The sequence below is a fragment of the Apteryx mantelli genome, chromosome Z (genome assembly GCF_036417845.1).
Source record: "Apteryx mantelli isolate bAptMan1 chromosome Z, bAptMan1.hap1, whole genome shotgun sequence".
NCBI lineage: Eukaryota > Metazoa > Chordata > Aves > Apterygiformes > Apterygidae > Apteryx > Apteryx mantelli.
Genome location: NC_090020.1, coordinates 18,952,345 through 18,976,321, shown reverse-complemented (window position 1 = coordinate 18,976,321; position 23,977 = coordinate 18,952,345). Strand labels below are relative to the sequence as shown.

At 36.2% G+C, this 23,977-nt stretch overlaps 1 protein-coding gene across 3 annotated transcripts in view; it reads right to left on the bottom strand.

Moving 5' to 3' along the window:
- The window catches only part of KDM4C (lysine demethylase 4C), a 266,679-nt gene that overhangs the window by 184,630 nt on the left and 58,072 nt on the right, over positions 1–23,977 (bottom strand). For all 3 annotated transcript variants that reach the window (XM_067315328.1, XM_067315329.1, XM_067315330.1), the window contains one exon: positions 16,832–16,969. In XM_067315328.1, the coding sequence (XP_067171429.1) occupies positions 16,832–16,969 (138 nt within the window). The remainder of the gene's footprint in view (positions 1–16,831; positions 16,970–23,977) is intronic.

The window sequence follows — 23,977 nt, the reverse complement described above, 5'->3', positions numbered from 1 at the left end:
TTTGCCTAATAGAGATTCACTGATTCCTGTATATTATTATTATTTATTAAAATGTTATATTATTGTTATTTATTAAAATGTTGTGTCCACATTTGTTACATTGTGGGGAAGTGGTGCTGCTGAGTAATTATTTCAGTGATTATTGCTGAAAGTGAATTTCAAAATTACAATAGAGGACATATATAAAGAACAGCAAAGCAGTTTCCTTTCTTTACTGTCAAGAAAACAAAAATCAAAGATGCTAAATGGAAAGAATGAAGACCAAATGACACAATGAAAAAATATTTTCTCCAACAGACATATAACAACATTTAAAATCATGCCAAAGTATCCCCCCAAAATCAGTCTAAACTAAAGAAAATCTATTGTAGGAGTGAGAGATTAATATAGTAAACATGACCACAAATTCTAACTGATATTTATAACGAAGGTGCCAAATCTTGCTAAATGTAGCCATTAGGTGACATACCTTTACCATATAGCACATTGCCCCTGAGTTGCCATTACCTTCAGAATTAAAAAACAGAAAGAAAAGCAACAACAAAAAAATTTATGCTGAAAGGCAAACATCATTCCAAATAAGAGATCTACTAATTCAATTAGTGGTCCTTTGGAGCCAGAGAAAGCGCTCCATGGCTAATCTACATCTCATATGCATCAGAACTGCAATACACTGCAGGTTGTTCATGACCATACAGCCTGATGCTCCTGCAATGTCCTCTATTCAACAGACCTCAAATCGCATGGGGTCCATGAGAAACTTTAAAGAATTGAAGTGGTTTCCTGGTCCAAGACGTTCTGGAACTGCTAAACTGATCTATAAAACTACACTTCTATAAAGATGTATTCCTAAGAGTAAATACACCATCACCAAGGCACCTTTTGTAACTTCAATTTATGCATTCAAGTCCAGCAAAAATCCTATATATTTTTTGCCTAAAGGAAATCATCATAACATAGTATTTTCTAAAAGACAGAAACATAACCCTGAGCGGTACAGTACTGTAACAAATAGAGGATTTATTAAAAAAAAAAGAGAAAAGTCTACTTTAGAAACCACCTTTTCCTCATTTCACTGTATTTAAAATTTCAAGAAATCCTAAACGCTTTACACACTACAGAGCCCTCAAGAAATTACAATTCAGTGTGTCACCTGACTTTATTTTCTTTCTTCTGAAAAGCTATTTATCAGAGCCTTTCAGCCTCTGCACAATACCAAATTTATCACCAGTGATTATTTTAGACAGGGCCAAACTATGATGTAAGAAATTATATGAAATGATTTGTGTTTATCTTTCTGGTCACTACAAAGTTATCAAAGAACTAGGATAACAAATACGACATGAACCCACTTTGCCTAGCTCAGAGCCTTCCTTTCTTAGATTTACTGGAGCAAACAGTCCACTTACCAGACCTCTTCATATCTGCTTTATTCAGCTGCATTCTTTTGATGATTATGCAAAAAGTCAACAACTAATCTTCTTACACATAAAATTAAAATGGAGTAAGTATTAAAAAAAAATCATATTCAATTAGCCAATTGTCAGCATTCTTATTTACAGTTTGAAGAAAACAGCAACCACATCAATTCTAGCTTGCTTTCAAAAGTTTAAAAGTATCAATTGTATCTTACTTCAAAAGAATCACAATACCTTACATATCAATATAGTCCAGCCCTGATTATCTGGTTAGTTCTTCAGTTTTTCTACTATAAATTCTTGTTTTCAAGTATTCATAATTAGAGCCAACATAGAACACAGAAAGCAAGGCAAAATAGTTTAAATAATATTTAAAGTAACCAATTAATTCATGTATAAATTATGCAAAAGGTAAAAATAAATCAAAGCAAACCAAGAAGTTTGTATTATGAATTGCCTGGCAGATGCCTGTGCCTCAACACTGGCCTGGAGAGCCGAAGATACTGAACTAGTCAGTTCACAGAAGCATTTTGCTATTTTTACATTTTTAACATGAACATTTGCAGATTGTTCATGTAGAAGACACAAATTCATTATTGTTCAATAAAAAGCAGCCTTATTAATACTTGCAAATTGTCTAGTACACCTAGATAATAACTTAAACACAACTTTTAGTCCTTTGTTTTGTATGGTATTATCTTGGTCAGTAGGACATTCAAGAAAGAGAGAAGAAGAAAGTAGCACAATTTTTAGTTTAAACTAGTGACAGGAAGACCCACTCTGCATTATTTAACTGAAGTAAGAAAGGAGATGAGTAAATCTGGCTAACAGCCAAGTACACTGCTTTTACACAACACTTTCACGCAACATTTTTATTAATTACTTCAAGAATGCTTAACCATACATGAGTTTGAAAGATAATCATGGCCACAGGCCTGACAAATACACAAATGTGTGCCTGCACAGAAAAATAGAAAAAGTAATTTGGAGAAGAAAATTCTTTTACTCGATGTTACCTTTCTCACCCATGCAGCCCAACATGAATTGTCACAACTGCAGGTAGAACTGATAATGCAACTTGCAGAGCTGCTTGCTGCTATGATTTGATCATGAATCATAATAAAACCTATCAATCAGCCAATCCCAAATGGACTCAGAAGGTGTACAACAATCAAAAACGATAGACACCCCCCCCCAAAACACTTTCACTTCAGGACACTACAACTGCTCCAGATTTCCTTCTATTTTGTCAACATATATATAATTTTGCTTCCAAAAATAACAGTACGGTCTGATCAGATCAGCATTTTTATGCTGCTGCTCTGGTATGACAGATTGGGCATAGTACCACTGTCTTAGTAATATCTGAGAGGAAAAAAAATCTTCTAATTTGTGAGTCAACAGTAGTTCGATCTTTCTGACGGAACTCAAGCAAGAGAAGCACTAATACAAGTTCAAAACTTGGTGTCTGAGGCTGCTACTTAGGCAGGTTTCTGTTTTGCACAAATATTAGCAAAATACTTCTGTGAACTCACTAGTTCAGTATCTTCAGCTCTCCAGGCCAGTGCTGAGGCACAGGCATCTGCCAGGCAATTAGCTCCACAACCCCACTTTCTGATCACCTACTCTCCTCTTCAGTATTTCCAGTAACCATTTACACTACTTCTCCTTTATATGCACAGACATGGAAATGAATCACATCTTTATCACCGTACATTTATGAATAAATGAATGTGTCATTTGTCTTGGTTCCCAATAATCTTACAACTCTCTTGTCTAACTGCTAATAATACCACTAAAAAGAAAAATTAAGCTATAATAATAACCTTTAAGAGGTCATTGAACAACACAGCATTCATGTTCTGAGTTGGACATAATACAAGTCTTTAATTCTTGATTGTTTTCAACATATACAGCATTATAGGCTGCCAACTATCTTGCTAAAAAATTATTAAGTTTGAGACTGTGCCTGTTCTTCAATGCACCACCGGCACCAGCAACATAGCAAAGCAATGTGTAAGTCACAGGATGGAGAAGGAAAAATAGAAATACATTACACTTTAGCCATCATCCCTGCTGCTTCAGAAAGTAGTACTGACAGTATCTCAAGTAATAAGAAGCAAAGAAGCACCTACAACATTTCAGGAATACATGAGCATGGATCTGCTCAAAAAAAAAATGTATATATATATTTAACTTACCATCACAAAGAAAAATGAGATTATGGTCTGATTTTGATTTAACAAATGTATATAATGTCAATTTAATGAGCATGAATTTTCTTCACAGTCATTTTGTGACTAGCTGTGGAAGGTAAAACAAGCTTATTGAATTACAATTATAAATAAAAATCTAAATGAACTGTAGTAGTATAATCAATAAAAATTACATTATTTAAATTAAGCAAAATTTAATTAAAGGCATTCACATTAATTTTATTCTCTTTGGATTCAAAGCTTTTTAATACAAACTGTTTTATAACAAATTTTATAAGCAGCACAGCAGTCAATAAAATTTCACATTATTCTAAATTAGCAATTATGGTAGTCACATTATTTTTATGAAACAAAATACTGATTCTGTTGCAAGTTGGAATTCAGCAGTAAAGACACTAAATCAAAAAACTACTTCAGTCTCCAGGCTGATTCTGTGCAAATGGTCTGTACTGCTACTGCACATTTGGTTATGGTGACCCATGTTACACCTAGAATGATTCTACCTCTCTCCTCTTGCAATACAAGCCCTTGGTGACTATTTGACAGAAAATATATCTCACAGAAAATATGAATCTGCCTACAAATATACATGTAGCATTTTTCATAAATGCTGCAGAGCCAAAAAGGAACAGAATACCCATTGCAAGTCACGATTAAGACTAAATTTCTCTCTGAAATTAAATAATATCTCTAAAAATCAAGCAATAACTTTTATGATAGCTGTCTATGATAGGTCATAGAGAATTATGATAGCATTGGACCTGAAAGTGCTCAGCACCTTCCAAAAGTCAGAACTAAAAATAAAAGTTTGTTTATCTGTGGAAGCTTGTCAGAATACATTTATGTCAAACTAGCTTAGAAAACACAAACACAGGCAGGCACACACACACACACAAAATTTGCATTACAAAGTTAGCATTTAATTTACACAGGTGAAAAATGTTGCAAGGACAGACTTTCTGGTATTTATTTATGTATTCCACTCCACACGAACACAAGAAATTCACAAGCATAACATTTTTTTAAATTTTATTCATCTAAAAGAAACCTTTGAATAAGTTCTAATTGTTCCAAAATTAGCTTAAAGATCTTATAATTTTGAATATTCTTCCAATGTTGCATATGACATTTTTCTGAAAAGTTCTACAAAAAGTTTTTTTTCTAGATAGTATAACATTCATGTTGCACAACTTTGTTTACAGATTTCTGAGTTGAATGGTTTGGACAAAAATGCTCTCTACATAGAGACTTAGAGCAGGCAAGAACGAAACAGTCACACAAGAACCACAATATGGAAAACATCAAGGGGTAGCTACTTTTAAGAAACGTGACCGGCTGGGATTGCAAAATCAAGCAGCTAACAAACTAGTCTGTCAATGCCACAGAAAGAAAGGGGGAATGCCTAACTCAAATACTGCAAGGAAGTTTCAGCCTCAGACACAAAAGGACCACGGAAGATTTCACTCTTTTCCAGGCAGACAACACTGTGCTGAGTAACATATGCAAAATGCCACAGACTTTTCTCAAAACAATCCATTTCTCAAAACTTTTAGAATTGATTGGTTGCTGATCTTAAGAAACAAACCTTGAGGTGTTTTTATTTAAAAAAATATACATATGCACATGCAACACTGCCAATGGCTAACTGATTAAAAGTTTGCAGATTTGTCCCCTCTCCTGCAACACATGGCGTAGTGTTATATTTCATAGGCCCAAGAGCTATAGTTCATAGTTGTAAAGACAAACAACATTTCTTAAATTCCTCCTCTCAGTGATCTGGGCATCAGGAAGTCATAGATGTTATAAATGGGCTTCCCTCTTTTTATTCTTACAGACCCTGTTTTTGTTTGAATCAAAAGTGAATGTGAGGGAACAGGGAAAAAACATGGCAAAGCAAGCCATCTGCTTGTTCTGCTGCTAATGCTGTAGTTATTATAACTAAAGATGCTTTGCTGAAAGCCTCTAAGTTACAGATTGCACATTAGCGCTTTATCCAGATTTATTAATACCAACTCACTTTTTTTTATATATATATAATTTATGATTGACCTATTCCTCCAACCTGTATTCTGATCACTTAAGCACAAAAAAGTTAGAATACACAATATTCTAAATACAACAATTTGCTTACAAGACACCAGTGCTCTAAACTACTACAAGATAATTAGAGCTCCAGAAGAGAAAAGCTAAAAAACTGTCCTGTTTTCAAAACACTATCAAGGTTTCCTTTTCCACTCAAAGGTATTTACGAGTGCTTACTGATGAGTGAGTCTTCTTGTATGTGCATGACTCTCTATTGTTCTGTTAACATATGGCATTTCATTTTTGGGAAACATAGGATAGGGAACTGATTGATAATAATTGATAATAGCTGGCAAAATAGTTAGATATCTGTCATACATGACGGGAAAAGAAATTCAGCAGAATACTTAAATTTTTGACTGCTTAAGAAGTAACCAAAATCTGTAAAACTAATACAATCATTATACTAATCAAGACATTGTTGCCACTTACGAATAAGCCAATGGTAATGATTTTAGAAAGAGGAAAAATTCAGTTAGAATGCTCCTGAAAAAATTTATAAACTTTAAATAATGACAAGTAAATCACACATAATTTTCATCTGCTATTGCAAAGTGCTTGCATTATGGGAAGAAAAGCCCTGTATGCTTTCAGACCAGTGTTCAGAGGACCTAACTCCTGGCTGCCAGTATCAAACCTGCAGAACTGTTTGCTTTGTAGTCAGAAAAGTAACTGGTTTGTCCAGAGCTAGGCATTACCTGCTCTACCCAAACCAAGAAAACAACTCCCAGAATGCCAAGAACACTTTGTACAATAATTAACACTAGCATAGCACTCCTCCAATTAAATGGTTTCCTAAAACCGAGATTACTGTAGAGACTGCACATTCGATTTAGGAATGCAAAGCTTGAGGAAGAAAGAGCAACAGCTCTAGAGAAATTTAAAGCGACTAAATCTCAAATTGATATACAAAAAAGAGATTAAATGGATCAAATTTGGCAACTACAATTTTTTGTATGATAGCACCAGCTCTCTTGAAATGAAGTAGGGTTTGGTTACATCAAACATAATAACTTCTGGAGAGCCAACAAACTGGAGATTAGAAAATAAATCGGAGAGGACTTGATCTATTTCCGATCAGAGATGCTTACAAATTGCACAAATCATCTGAGCTCATCCATACACTAAAGCTACACTGCCAGCAGCACTTTCTTCTAAAAACCAGAAGGAATTTCCAAACTATGTGCTGAATAAAGAATGGTAGAGGCAGCCACCACAGCTTAATCAGGATGCACAACTGCAGAAATCATGCAAATTTATTAAGCAACTGACTTGCCTAGATACACTGCTGATTTTTTCAGCCATATTCTGAAGTCAGATTTAGAAACACTTCTATCAGTGGGGCTAACTGCAGGCAAATTAATGGTTTAATAAGGATTGGAAGCTGTGATCCTGTGGGACCAACTAATTGTTATTTGCAATAAAGTATACAAGGACATATATACAACTATTGCTTTATTAAGGCAACAGAGATTACATTTTCTTAACCATGCAGAATATAGATCTTTACTAACAACATGGGAGTCTTGATTAAAACGTCTGACAAATTAGTTTCTTCCTTCTTACCTAACCAATGTTGTACCAAAGTAACTCAAACTATAATTCCTGTATGACATCAAAGCAAAAAGAAAATATTCTTCCTCTTACTCTCTGAAAACTCAACAAATGATTTCTTTATCCCTTTCTTATTATCTCTTTGCAACTATATTCCATTCAGGGTATCCCACTTCAAGACATATATTTTTTACTGTTCATTATTGCTTATTGTCATCCTGACATAGAAACCTCATTTTTCCAACAGCAACTGCTAAACACATCCTCAGTCACTTTCAAAGTCACCCCAAGATCTTCTCCAAAGTCTGACATTCACCATAATGCTGTTACTATTGAATAGAAAGCATGAATCAAAAGAAAGATCCTGACAAAAGCATTTTAATAATTCCACCATCTCAAGTAATTCGCTTTGTAATCTCCCATATAATAGGAAATTCTATGCTCTGCAGACTTGAAGTCAGGTATATGTTTCTTTCACATTCCTTCTTGAGGATTCTATAATAATGGTTAGCTTTTACCTCACTGAAGTAAACACCAGTCTCTTTTCTACCCAGCACGAGAACTGTATAAATCTGGTAATTCTGAGACTCACCCCTCACTTTTGTTCAATCTGTTCCATATTGAATCTTATATCCTGATTAAAAATTAACACCTGATACACTAAGCCAAGTGTATCAATACTCCATCATCATCCATAGAAAGGGAGAAAAGCATACAGAAGAGCATTTTGTTGCAGGGTTTTTTGATGAAATCCTTTCCCTTTTGGTGTAAAATTCTGCAACCCAGTCTTTCTCTTGACTCATTAGAAGCATTAATCAAAACAAAAAACAAAAAAAAAGGAAAGAAAAGAAAAAAGAAACAAAACACAATTGCAGTTTCTGAAGTAAATTTCTTCTCCACATATCTCACAGATATATGCCCACAGCACTCCAGTTCATAATAATGTATCAAAACATTCAGACCTCTCCCTTACACATTTTGATTGTTCTTAACATGGTTTGGAAAAGTCACCAAAACTCAGTGTTTATTGTCCCATTTTAAGGCATTCAGGAGAAATAACCAAATTAACTCAGTTGGAATTAGCTTAGCATCACAGATCCTTCACATTGTGTAAATGATTTCTCTGAGCTGATACCACTAACTGACACCATACAGTGAGATCAGTACCAAGTGCAGGAGTGCTTTACCTCCCCTCTGCTGTCCCAGTGAAGGCTACATAAATTAACTGAAGTGAAAATAATCTAAATAACTAATAATCTAAAATAATCTAACAGTCTAAATCTAAATCTTTATCTCTACACACAGAAGAAAGGAAAAAGGAAAAATTCCAGAAACATCCAAGTTCCACACAATGTCAGAGACCAACAGAAACTGGATGGAAGCACAGAGGCAGAATGATTTGTCCTATCTTGAGACTCTACTTCCTTCTGGGGGCAGCAAATTACTATGAAACCTCTGCAACTGAAGTGCATCTCTCAGTCTGCTCCCCACCTTTAATTAGTAGGCCACCTGGAGGACATTGCTTACCACTAGTCCCCATTACTGAGCTCTAGCACTAGAAATATCTGCTACAACAGTGAAGATTGAACTGCTTGATGATTCAAACTTACAGTCAATATAGTTGCAAGTGATAGATTTTTTTTTTCTTTAGGGAAGCATGAGGGGGTTGGTTTGCAAAGTTTTGGGGGTTTTTTGTTTGTTTGTTTTAAGGAAATTGAACCCTAGCATTTAAGAAAGTCATTTTTTGCCTATCAGGATAGGTAGCCTCCCTGTGTCAACATACAAAATATGCTAGCAGGGATAGATAACCTACTGCCTCATTGGATAGGAGAATGTGGTTAATTTTTGGACAACTTTTACTGAGTATAAATAAGAGAATACAATGACAGCTCACTTCAGTTGCCTGGGCATCCAGTGCTACTTGGACCACTTTCTGGTATTTATGACATCTGTCCAAGCTGTAAATATCACAAAGGACTCATAAAAGACCTGCACTCTTCTGGTTTGACAGAGGAAGGCAACATATCCTAAGGTACCTCAACTGTTATTAGACACCTGAGTTCCAGTAATCGGTTCAAACTCAGAGAATCTATTTTGTGAAGCTCAAGTAAGTTTATGAAAACATTTTCTTTGTTTTAAGTCTTCTTCCTTTAAAAACCTGAAATGAAAATGATCTCCTAAGAGGCTGTGACATTAATATATGGACAGAAAGGTATCTAGTGACAACATTTTTTCTTAGTAAATCAAAGATAATTACAATCTGCATTCTGCTGAAAAGTAAGGAAAGAAAAACTGCATTGATTTTCTCAAGATTTCATATAAATGATATTCTGAAAAGACAAGTTTATTGCAAACTATTGACTTTTTCTAGGAAATAATCACCTAATTCTTTGTTTAGAACTGCTATAAAACAAAAACTTCTAAATATCTGGGGGGCTTCCACCAAGTATGCCAACTTGGTGTATTTATTACTTTGATAAATGGAACTTCTACAATATCACTTAGAAAAATCTAAGCAACATTACATTCTAGCATTTCTACTCACTTTCAGTTGCCCGAATGTACAGCAATATTTAAAATATTATTTTAAGGAAATCTTTTCCTCTTACTTCTTATTCAAAGCTGCATTAAAAAAAAAAAAAAACTGATCACATTTACCATAACATGTTTAATACTTTTGATAGTAGGGTTTGTTTGATTTTAATTTAATAAAACAATAAAGTTTGCTTAACACACCTGTCCTAAAAACATACATTTTTTACCTTACCACACATACTGTAACATCACACAAGAAAAGTTAGGCCAGGTACACATGGCATGCACAGGTCATACTTATACTTCTTGTTTGTGCTCCCATTTGTTTAAATTCACACAGTATCTCCACTAGCCTCAACTATGCTCCTACAGGAAGACAGTCACATGTCAGAATTACATTGCAAAATCTATCTATCTGTTTTATATGGCCAGTCCTGTATTACACACAAGTTATAATTAATGCATAAGCTGCATGCCTTAAAAAGAAATGCATTCATTTTACCTCTTGATGATGTCCACCAAGAAACCAGCATCCCAAGTGCTGCTTGCTCAAGGAGAGAAGTAAATGGGAATGCACCATTACATTACCTCTAGGTACTCTAACAATACCTTAGATGGCAGCCACGTATATTCTTAATTTTAATTGCAACCCTAATTTCAGAAGATACAAGTACTGCTACTTGGCTATACTTAGGTGCTCCCTCTGAAGCTCCGCACTGAACTACCCCATAGCTTTATAATATTATGCATGCATGATTGTGAGGTGCCAACATTTTCACTAATTTCATAGTGGCTTACAAAGTGGCAAGCTAATTTCACGAAAACACAGGTACCTATCCAAAAAATGAGATTAAGAAAGGGTACATGAGTGAATATTCTGCAATATTCTGTCTGCAAGAACATTCGATGACACCTATGAAACACTAGTAAAAGCTAAAGGTAAACAATGATTATGAAGTGAAATGTCAAACTGTAGAATGCATGGGATTTGCTGTGAAGTGGCATACCAACATCAGGACCAGAAATAGAAAGATGTCTGGTTCCTGAATCCTTCTAAGATTTCATTAGCAACCAAGTCAGCAATATAAGGAGTCTAATTACAATTTCTAAGAAGTAAAAGCATTAATGCATACATCTTAAATGATGCTGATACCCTTGCAAACTGACACCAGATGTACTAAGATGCAACATTAAAAAAAAAAAAAAAAAGTTACCTTGATAGGAGTACATAGTTCAAACTAGTAAAATGAGCTGATGAATTAAACATTCATGAGCTCATGCATGTAGCTACTGCTGACAATCAGTATTAAAACACTGGTGTATAAGTAGCAACGTTCTTTAAGCCTAAACCTTTAAACCATTTGCCCTCATTTTAAAAAAAAGGGCAATTGAGTAGAATTTGTATTTTTGTTTCTGAACAGATGACTGTTACATTTTCTTGTACAAAACCAATTCAAACTTAATTCTCATTAAAGAAATTGTTATCTCTACAGATTGTAAGAGGTGGAAAAGTGCTTTTGTGTGGTCACTAAATATAATTTCTTCTCCAATAAAATTCAATCATACCTATTGTCTCTCAGTGTATGCACTCAGATAAATATATTGCCTTTTATAGCATAAGCTGGACATGGCTATCCTCAAAACAATGATTCTTTTTTACCCAAACAAATCAGGATAGTAAATAACTTTTCTTTCCTTTGAAAGAGTTATAAGTGCTTGAGGCTGCTGCTGCACAAAAACAAAATATCTTCACAAATGTCTCCAAACAGTCAAGCTGAAAATCTAAGCCAAAGTTTCATTTAACAGCCTGTCAGTTTTTTGATGTGAAGCTAATGAATGCAGTGGCAAACAAATCCATCAAACCTAACATCAAAACAACTGCACTTCATCCCACCAAAGGGAAAAATGAAATACAACCTGCAGGCCAGCACTTTGATCTAACCTATCCACAGAAAAGAGGTTGCTAAGCAGCTACAACTGAAGAATATGCATGCGTAATTACTGGCTTAATTTTATGAAAGGAGGCAATAATACTTAAGTAGCCTGAGTCTTGAGCAGAAAAGGTTAGCAGACTTCTCTTTTCAGGTTCTACACATCAGCTAAATAACGAAAAGATTTCCAACACAGAACCTTCAACATCTGAAAACAAACCCAGTTTCAAAAAGAGCTATAATACAAAGGAATCATTATAATTACTAGTAAAATCACCTAGTGTGACTCAGTCCCTGATGTAAGGCAATATAATTTACATACATTTACACTGGATGAAAGTCATCAAGTAGTGCCACAAAACATACACAGAGAGTGATGAGAGCAGCATGTGGAAATGCCAACGCTTTCTCTAAAGCTTTTGAGAGTAAGGGTATTGGGCAAGGGATGATGGAGAGCAGTAAGAGACTGAGACAAGAGGATTTGGAAAAACAGACTGGGGGATGTGGGGACTTAAACAGCAACAGGAGGAGGATGGAAGGGAGGAAACTAAAATAATCACCAGTGAGTGAAAAAGAACAGAGCCTTGACCAAGTCTGGTCATATCACCAGTCTCCTAGATATTTTCTACATAGAGCCTGCTTCTGAACTCAATTCCCTGCTCTGAGCACTTCGTTCTCTCATAGCCATCGAGCTTAGGTGGACCATATGGCCCTGAGAGGGACTTCTACACAAAGTCCAAGGAAGTCCATTTGGAGGGGGATCCCCTGTAAAAAAGGAAATAATTGATCTGCATCCAAGTTTTTCAAGTGACCACTTATGAACAGCAGCAAGGGAAAAAATAAATGACAAGAAAAAGCACCTGCCTGTATAAAAAAGCACAGGATTTTGTTCAAAGTTTAAATCTCTTTCCAGTTCTTATTATCAAATTACAATGGGTAAAGTTCACTCATCCTATCCACAGGAGATGTTATCTGGACAGAAGATGAGGATCATAACTGAGAACCCAGATTTTGGCATCTGTAAATGAGGGGTCTGGCACTGTAAACTTTGTGAGGGAAGCATTAGCATTCATTAATAATAACAATTACCACAAAAAAAATCACTTTGAAATGCATTTATCAAATTAAAATGCACATATTAAAAAGACTGTTCAAAGAACAATAACAATCAGAATCAATGCGCTACATAGTATGAGTACCACACTAGATTCCTGAATCAGTCTTACAGTTGCGGTATATATGAGAAGATATCCCAGTCTGCAAATTAAGATTCATCTGATCCCAAATTTAGACTTTCATACCCAATGACACACAGTGAATATTAGAATTTGAAAACTAAACACATACAGAGCATGATAAAATGTAGAGATGCAAGAGTAAGTGATACTGAGAGGTGTAGGAAAACCGCAAATTAGGCATACAGAGAACTTTTTCATGAAAATTAGAAGGGGATAAATATATTGATAGATAAAAGATATTTTAATAAATTGTTCTGCACAATCTGCCTGGAAACTGATACTTAGGAGTAGTAACTGGAAATGACAATCCCTCATCTTAACTTTTGTGTGCTAAACAAAAAGATCTGTGATGGTGAAGACTACATGAGATTTTGAAGTTAACACAGATGCTCTACAAATTATAGGGTTTTCCTCCCCCACCCCCACAGCTAATCAACATTAAATCTTAGCTAAAGAAACACAAGATTTTCCTCAGACTAGAGACGTGTCTTTTATTCAATTGTTTCAGAAGGATTTTTATTTACTAACTGTAAAAGCATTGTGTATAAATATTTATATTCAGCAACTTTAAAACCTAAACATCAACCCTTGTTCAGCACACAATTTGCCTGCTCAGCATAAATCAAAGTAGATCCCTTCAAAACATGCAAGCTAATTGCCACTGGCTCAACTGTTTTACCAACAGTAAGAAAATGCATGGGAGTAAGGTAACTCAAAATTTAAAGTTAGAAAGCAAGAACTATACTGTTTCTCCCCTGGAGTTGGGGGATTTTTAATACATCTCAGCTATTCTCCATTTCTGCTTTAACTCTTTCTTCTTCTGCTTATTCTGCCCAAATCATGTCTTTTATTGTGTATCACCTGTGTCCTTCCCACCCATCATCCTCTACCTCACACCATGTCTGTGTAGATATTGTCACCTAACTCCCATAACTGAGACTACAGCTCAAAGAAGCAGCTGCATCGCAGCAAACAGGACACTGGAGGTGCCAGCTTGTAGTCCTCTTCTTCATACAGAGTCTGGAAATTTTACACAAAAACTGGAATACAAGCTGAAGGTACATTGCTGCTCCCAGGATTTGACTACTGCTGGTAGGTAGGGTACAACACAGGGGAACCAAGATCACAAGTTCCGCATTTTCAAGGACAGAAAATCATTTTCAGAATTTGTATTTATAGTCTGTGTTCAACCCAATTTTCCAATACTAAGGGTCTAAATGGTCTTTGATTTAACATTTGCAATAAATTTCACTGAACCTTTAATACTATCTCATTTTATGCAGGAAAGCAGTATCATCACTTAGCCTAAATATTTACTATGACTTTAATGGAAATCTTCATACAATTACATGCCTGCCTTTTTTTCCCCAAAATTAATGAAGAATGAATATTGACTGTACTTCATGATTTTTTCTTTTTCTAAGACAGAGATCCAGCTGTAAGCAATTAGAAACTGTTCTGTAAAAATAAATGTGTTTCCATAGGGAGACAAATAATTAGTCATCAACATGCAATATTCTCTTAGGAGAACGCAGCAATGAACTGACCTAGATATTACTGCATTTTGCTGACACAAGCAATTTCTCCACTACAATGCAGAGCAACCAGGAGATCCAAAATATTTTTTCAATTAAAATTCTTGTACATACTACATATAGGAAGAAAAGATAAGTTAAATACAACATCAGCACTCTAAAGAATGACAAATGAGAATGTAAAGTTGTCTGGTTTGTTGATGAAATCACAGTGTTACCAGAATAGCAAAAAAACAACAAAAAAAGAAAAACAAGAACAAACTAACTAGAATATCAGCATCCTCTGGGCATGTAGTTTCTTTCCTTTTTAATTAATACTCTCAGGAAGTTTCCTGAAGTTGTGATAAAAATAATCACAGTCTTTCTTATGTTTTTCTAGAGAAATATCATAACCAAGAAACAGAATACTCAGTTTGTAGTAACTCTGGTAATTTGTTTGTGCTTTCAAAGCATCGCACAATCACAATCAAAGAAGAGACAGCCATATACAAAGCTTTCTCTCAGTTCAGCTTGCTTACCATATTTTCATGGCATAAACAAATATAAGGAAGTATTATGTAGAATCATTTCATGACCTTTCTGTTAGTCTCTCTTTTTCAAAGCAAGTAAAAATTTTTAAAAATCCAACTATTACCACTTCCTTGCATGCTCTTTTCATTTAAAGAGAGAAAAAATATATACTTTAATTCTCATGTGCTTTTTGTAATAAATAATAAAAAATAAGTAAATAACATTAAGCACTTAGACCACCTGCCAAAGAAACTGGAGTTTCCATATGACCGTGCTATCTAAGATTTCTCCACAGAGGGAAACTCTAATTGTTATTGATTTGGCTGCCACTTTGAAACTTTCCAACATTTAAACTAAACTGCAGACACCACATACCTAGTTTACATTCATATACTATATATGTACACAATACTGCTCCTATGTGTATGACCACATAGCACAGAAGTTAGTGTCATGTGATAAAAGTTATATCCACATACTAGAGTTCTAAATAAGTAAAACTGTATTTAAAGCATATAAGCCACAACTACCTAGTTAAAAACCTCTTTAGCTTTGACAAATTATCTTCTAATTCCTTTGAATTTGATCCTGACTCTAAATTTACAGCACAATACAGTAACTGAGAGACCATGCTGGAGGCATAAAAAATACAATAGTTTTCTCCTGGGGCAGCTACACTAAAAAAGGTATACTGTGATTTTTAAGACACAAGAAATATGAAGCCTGTACACTGAAAGTGATGCAGTTGAAGGTATCACCAGTTGAGCCTCACTAGATCCAAGGATAATATCTGCCATTCTTGAGGTTTGACAAACAATTTTAGAGCCACATTTAGAGATACATTCATAGCTTTTAAAATTCAGGATCGTTTTACCTGCTACAATTAACTCAGCAATGGGTCCATGCCCATATTTCTCTCAAATTTGTTTAACTGTACCGTCTATTGAAAGTCTGAACTATTAAATACATAGATGTTTTCAACTGACTTTACAGTCAATGCCTTATCAGTTGGCTATTATAAAAGCAAGTCTCCCATTAAAAGTGAAGACCAACCAGACATCAAGGCATATTGATATTTTCATTACTTTCACATACAAAGTGGAAAAAAAATGTGGAAAAAAACAGATTATTTACAAATCTCTCACCCTTTGAAACATACTCATTCTCATTAACAACAATAACTGATAGTGCCTCGAATCATAAATTTCTAGCATTTGAGAACTTGGTAGTAGTTCTTAGTATTCTTAGTATTTCAGATGCTTTCCAGTATTTGAGAACACGGTCTTCCAGCCCCAAGTGTTTAATGAGAGCTTTCTACAGTTACATAATTGTTAAATTTGCACATCCGGTTTTGCACTCTAGTCCATGTCATCTTATTAGCTAATATAATATACTAAACAAGCCATTATGTTTTCCTCAGTAACAATCATTTCAATGCAGAAAATGCCTCTACATTAAGTATTTTTGGAAGCATATTAACCAAAGCTTACATGAGCCGTAATTCTGAGAAAAATCATATAATACTGAAACAATCCTTTCCCGAACAAATTGCATACTTACTTGATTCTGTATATGACATTCTGTATATGAAAAGAAGCCAAAAACATATGCGGCATAACAAAATTTCAGCCTAAAGTAGCTTCAATACTCAACTTTAGTAAAACACAGTCATAGTTTTATAACCTGAAAAGTATCTACTTGGGGTTCACAGTTATTATATCATCATACATTATAAGCTATCTGATAACTTTAAAGATTAATTGCTCTTTTAGGTAAGATTTTCTTACGCATCCATTCTGCAGTGTGACTTACCAACTTTGCTGCTTTTCCATAATCAATCCACCGGATTGTGGCAAAGTTTGTTGACTCCGCACAGTTAAAACCATGGTTAAATCCTGCGTGGTATCCATATGGGAAAGTGATCATAAATTCCCCTGCCTCTTGTGTAATCTACAGCATAAAAACAAACAAAACAAAACAAAAAAAGGAAAGTAAACTACATTACAGAAGGAGTTCTGCTCCTGAAGAAATGAAAACTATGCTTTCCTTTGCAATTATATAAAAATAAAGATATCTCCCCTAGCATGCAGTTGTGATTTAAAGCATGCAGAAATAATATACTTGAGAAAATGTTATTGACTATAATTTGGAATAATAAAATTTGGCTTCTCAGCATAACCATACATATCACTTTACAAGTTCAGAAAGTACTTTCAGTAAAGCAAATCTAGCAGCAGAGATTCATTGCTAATAAAACCTGGAAAGGACAGTGGAACTAGAAGACTGTGCAAAAGCTATTCCAATCTTCCTGACTGAGAGGAAGCAGAGGCAGGGTGAACCAAATGCCTGTAGTTATCAACCCTAAATACTGGTGCATATTAATTGTTGAAGAAATTATTCTGTTCACCAGCCTGAAGATGTTTCTCTAGAATGGCACGAGAACTATTCAACTGTTCTTGGGAGAGGCTGAAGAGATCTTACTCCTACCCCTCTCTCCTGCACTCACATATTTCAAAAAATATGGTCTGAAGACCTGTGACTGAGGAATTCATTTGGCTTTAAAGTTACTTATTACTGATGATCAAGCATAAAAAAGTAGGAGGAACCCTAAATAAGTTAATGAGCCTTGGCAGTTCGAGAAAACATGGTTTTCATGCCAAAGGAAACACATTATAAGCAAAACAGTGAAACACAATAGATTTGGATCCCTGAGGCAATATTTTCAAGTCATTTTGGATAGGAAAGGAGGAAGAATTACAGATAACTGCACTACTTCTTCAGCCTTACAGCTACTAACAGGGCATTCTTGCATTGTAAATACTATGCAGAATTCCCAACTTTAAGCAAATAAAATCCTGCTTTTACATTACATTAAAATGAATTTTATTCTGCCCCAATGATTTCATCTTTCTTTTTAAGCACAATTTGAGAGCAGCTGTTTTCTAGTACTATTTATGACCAGAGTTCCAAATACGGAAAGCACAAAGGGAGTCTGGAAGAAGATTCCCAGAGAGGAAAAACTTGACTACAGTTGAGCTCTTGAAACCACATTACAAAATAAGCAAGGGTATTTCCAAAGAAACACTCTGTTGTTTATAAGCACAGTGATGATCAATTCAAATAAAAGAAGTCACAGACCACTCTCAACAATTACAGCAAAAAGAAAACATAATAAAAAAAACAGCAAAAAGCCACTGCAACACATAGTTATGTTTTGTATAGCTTTAAAGAAAATAAATTCCTAAGCACCTATCAAAATCAAATATTAGACAAAAACAAGTTTCTAGAATACATTGCATCCTAGGCTGCAGTGACCATGAGATGGTGGAGTTCAAGATCCTGCGAGGAGGAAGCAGGGCAATAAGTAGGATCGCAGCCCTGGACTTCAGGAGAGCAAACTTTGGCCTCTTCAGGGACCTACTTGGAGGAATCCCATGGGTTAGGGCCCTAGAGGGAAGGGGGAGGTCCAAGGGAGCTGGTTAGTATTCAAGCATCACCTCCTCCAAGCTCAAGATCAGAGCATCCCTATGAGTAGGAAGTCAAGCAAAGGGGGCAGGAGACCTGCATGGATGAGCAAGGAGCTCCTGGCAAAACTCAAACAGAAGGAGGAAGTCTACAGAATGTGGAAAGGGGGACAGGCCACTTGGGAGGAATATAGGAACGTTGTCAGAGCATGCAGGGATGCGACGAGGAAGGCTAAGGCCTGTTTGGAATTAAATCTGGCTAGAGATGTCAAGGACAACAAGAAGGGCTTCTTCAAATACATCAGCAGCAAGAGGAAGACCAGGGAAAATGTGGGCCCTTTGCTGAATGGGGTGGGTGCACTGGTGACGAAGGATGCAGAGAAGGCAGAGTTGCTGAATGCCTTCTTTGCTTCAGTCTTTACTGCTCAGGCCAGCCCTCAGGAACTCCAGACCCTGGAGGCAAGAGAGAAAGTCTGGAGAAAGGAAGACTTTCCCTTGGTCGAGGAGGATTGGGTTAGAGATCATTTAAGCAAACTTGACACCCACAGATCCATGGGCCCTGATGGGATGCACCCACGAGTGCTGAGGGAGCTGGCGGATGTTATTGCTAAGCCGCTCTCCATCATCTTTGAAAGGTCATGGAGAACAGGAGAGGTGCCTGAAGACTGGAAGAAAGCCAATGTCCCCCAGTCTTCAAAAAGGGCAAGAAGGAGGACCCAGGGAACTACAGGCCAGTCAGCCTCACCTCCGTCCCTGGAAAGGTGATGGAGCAGCTCATCCTGGAGGCCATCTCCAAGCATGTGGAGGAAAAGAAGGTGATCAGGAGTGGTCAGCATGGCTTCACCAAGGGGAAATCGTGCTTAACCAATCTGATAGCCTTCTATGATCGAATGACTGGCCAGGTAGATGAGAGGAGAGCAGTGGATGTTGTCTCCCTTGACTTCAGCAAGGCTTTCGACACTGTCTCCCATAACATCCTCACAGGTAAGCTCAGGAAATGTGGTTTAAATGAGTGGACAGTGAGGTGGATTGAGAACTGGCTGAATGGCAGAGCTCAGAGGGTTGTGATCAGTGGCGCAGTCTAGTTGGAGGCCTGTAGCTAGCAGTGTCCCTCAGGGGTCAGTACTGGTCCAGCCCTGTTCAACTTATTCATCAGTGACCTGGATGAAGGGACAGAGTGCACACTCAGCAAGTTTGCTGATGATACCAAACTGGGAGGAGTAGCTGCTACACCAGAGGGCCATGCTGCCATTCAGAGGGACCTGGACAGGCTAGAGAGATAGGCGGAGAGGAACCTCATGAAGTTCAACAAAGGGAAGTGCAGGATCCTGCACCTAGGGAGGAATAACCCCATGCACCAGGACAGGTTGGGGGTTGACCTGCTGGAAAGCAGCTCTGCGGAGAAGGACCTGGGAGTGCTGGTGGACACCAAGTTAAGTATGAGGCAGCAATGTGCCCTTGTGGCCAAGAAGGCCAATGGTATGCTGGGGTGCATCAGGAAGAGTGTTGCCAGCAGGTCGAGGGAAGTGATTCTCCCTCTCTACTCAGCCCTGGTGAGGCCACATCTGGAGTACTGCGTCCAGTTCTGGGCTCCCCAGTACAGGAGGGATGTGGCACTACTGGAGCAAGTCCAGCGAAGGGCTACAAAGATGATTAGGGGACTGGAGCATCTCTCTTATGAGGAAAGGCTGAGAGAGCTTGGCCTGTTTAGCCTGGAGAAGAGAAGGCTGAGAGGAGATCTTATCAACGTGTACAAGTATCTGAAGGGAGGGTATCGAGAGGATGGGGCCAGACTCTTTTCAGTGGTGCCGAGCGACAGGACACGAGGAAATGGGCACAAACTGAAACACAGACACTTCCATCTGAACATGAGGAAAAACTTTTTCACTGTGAGGGTGACAGAGCACTGGAACAGGTTGCCCAGAGAGGTTGTGGAGTCTCCTTCTCTGGAGATATTCAAAACCTGCCTGGACGCGATCCTGTGCAACGTGCTCTAGGTGCTTAAACAGGGGGGTTGGACTTAGATGATCTCCAGAGGTCCCTTCCAACCTCAACTATTCTGTGATTCTGTGATTACAAAAAATGTGGGGGTAAGGCACGCCAAAGATCACTCAAGATATTTTCTTTTAAAGGAGAAAGACTCATCTTACTGTACCAGCACAGACTGGTGTTCTCTTCTGGACATGAAGAAGAGGACAAGCATTTCTTGTCACCCACTAATATTTTCACCACTCAGGGGTAGTTTTAAAGTCATGCCACCAAAGACTATATCAAGGACAAACTGGTCAAAGACTATCAATGACACAACCATGCTGTCTTTTCAGCTATCTGAAGGAGTTAATAAACAAGAAGATTCAGAAGTAAAGAGTCTAATGAGACTCGCCATATTCTGTTTGATGTGCCTTTTTACATTGGATTCACATGAGATAGGCCACTAAAAGAAAACAGATCCATTTTAAACTCAGCAAACAATCTGAACAATGATGGATGTCTGTTCAGCAAGAACATACTTATTGATTATTGGAAAATAAGGAGAATTCATAGAGATAAGAAAGACTTTTTTTTTTTTATTGTATGACAATGCTTTACATAAGCAATCCAGTAAGAAAGAAATTGGAAGGACAAAGACGATACTTTTTAGGGAAATACATTTATGATTTCAAAGAGCAAAAATTAAAGTTAAAATTTAAACAACTATCAAATTAAATCTCACAATTCCATACATTTTTTCTTATTAAAATATCATATTATCATGTCTTAAACCTCATCTTCTTACTGCCACAGTAGTTTGACACATTTCCACTTTTGAATCACCCCTTACCTCTCCCTCAAAAATTCTCATCTTAAAGTCATGTGAATTGTGTGCTTTTTGTGCTTAATGCAGGTAGAAATATACAGGGTTAGTGCTTCACATATTTATGTAAATTTTGGATATTATTATGAAAGGATGGAGAGAGAGGAAAATAAGAAAATTATAGTTAGCAGAATAAAAGAAGAATGAAATATAGAATAAAAAAATTTACATTTGCACTTTATACAAACTTGATTTTGTGTGGGTCGTATGTGGTATACACACAAACACATACAGGTACATATATTATAACTGTTACTGTAGTTCTCAAACAATTGCTGTGGGAATGTATAAGAAAGATTATCCTCAATGCCAGCAATTCCCAAATTTATCTCAATATACCCTCCTACTGATGACAGTATAGCAGGTGTTCTATTGCAACAAGCAGCAGTTCAGCTGTCACCTGGTAGGCGTAGGCTGTCTTATCAGCATTCAGCACGTTTCCATTTCTATCACTTCAAGCCATGAGAGATCACAGCCTGGTTCTCTCTATTCACTTTCTCACTGAATCCCATTAATTACAATTACACTTGGGTACCGTCTGCCTCCTCTTCCTAACACTAGGTGACAGAACTAAACTTATTTAACTATTTCTGGCACTCCTTTTCAAAATTACAACACAGGAAAATCCAAGACACTGAAATAAAGCCATCAGCTCAGATGGGTGGTACTGAAAACAAATATGTCAGCATTCAGCAAGATGCTACAGTTTATACTTCAACCAATAAAACTGTTCAGACTAACATTCAGTAAATCCAAAACTATAAATCCAATTTGGAAAGTTTTATCTGGCACTTCATGATGAAGTGCAAGGCTAGTAAGAGAGTAGTTATATATTACAAAAACTGAACTCCTCAACTACATTTCCATGTGATACTATATCATTCAGAAAACAAACTACTTTTTATGTGAGTAAAAGCTTTCTTTCTAAGGCAGGCAGTCTCATTCCAACTGCCTACCTTTTACCCTTAGGTTGATTTAAGCACAAAAAGTTAAGCAACCCTACAAGAGACATACAACAAATCAACGGCTTCATTCCACATAAGTCTACCCTATTCCTGGCTTCTTTGCTTTTATTGTAATGATGTATTTCTCACAAGCTTCTTGCAATCAAGTAAACTTTATAAATTTGCATCCACTCAGTTCTACTGAAAGCATAAAACATAACTAGCTCTACTAGTTGGTGCTGTTTTACTAACAACAGTGCTATTGATAATTACTGTTGTTGTAGACATTGATTATTGGTGTGTATTTGCTTGCATGCTTTTCAATTTGCTATGAAATACTATTTTTAAGAGTGTTTGAAAACCTCTTACATTGTTGATAGATTTCAATGGTAAATCCCTTTAAAGACACAATCTATCTCCAATTGTATTTACTTCTTCAATAATGTATACACTTCAGGTGAGAGTACTTAGGTTATGAAGTACAACATATCATAAGACCATCCTATATATTTTAAGATTACCAGTTTTTGTTGCTGATAGCATTATACATGGGAAAATATTCCCTTAAAAATATTATTTCTATGGGCTACATTTCATGCTATTACATAAATCTCCACTAAAACAGGTGAACAGCACCACCTTATTCTATATTCTAGGCAGGGGAAAGTGAGAAACTGAGCTTATATACAAAGATCCTCATGGTACCTATAAATAAAATACCTCACATATGAAAACAGAAACTACAATAATAAACAAGGAGTGTGACAAGGATGGTTTATAGGATCATTTGGCAAGAGGAACAGAGCTAGAACAAGTACATATTGCCTGGTTCTTCCGAACACCTTAAAACAGGCTGGGCAGCAAGAAAACAGGAATCATGACTGATTACTGATGTGAAGGCTTTTAAAAACTCAGTATAACAAACAGATATTTAGGCAGGGGACTTTCTGAATCAAGCTCAACACTTCTATGTAGGCTTGCAAAGCTGTCGAATTTAGAAATTTAGAATTTACAAAGCTGTTCAAGATATAGAACACAGATGCTTAAAAAAAGAAATATAGCGGAAGTGCTTTTATTAGCTAGCACCTACATGAAGTCCAGAGTTATCCACAAGTGAAAACATTCTAAGTGGAGAAGAATAAGGCAGAAAATCTTTTAGGGAAGAAGAACACTAAAGTATACTTTAGATGTTTTTGAAAGCAGATATGTATTACATTCATCCACAAAGAGAGACAAAATTGTTCTTCCCACTTTCTGTTTATATATAAAGTTCACATTCTGAACCTGTCACTACCTAGCAACATAAAAAAAAAATTCACCAGTTTTGTAATATGTTACAGCTTTAAAAATACATTTTATATTAAATAATATTTCTTTCAGTTTTATTCCACCCTGTAAATATTCTCAAACTTTTTAGATAATACTATCAATAATGTCATACTGAACTGCATCAGAAGAGCAATACGCAAACAGGGAGAAATTAACAGTTATTTCAAAATACCAGGTAATTTAATAATAGTTAGAAAGGGTTTAAATCAACACAGAATCTCATACAAGCTTACATGAAAATAAAATAGAAATAAAAATGCATTGATTCTGTCTTAAAAGTACAGAAACTTTTAGGGTTCAAATTATGACACCTGCAAGAATTTTTGATTAGAAAATTCCAGACTAAACCACTTAAAAGCCATAGTAC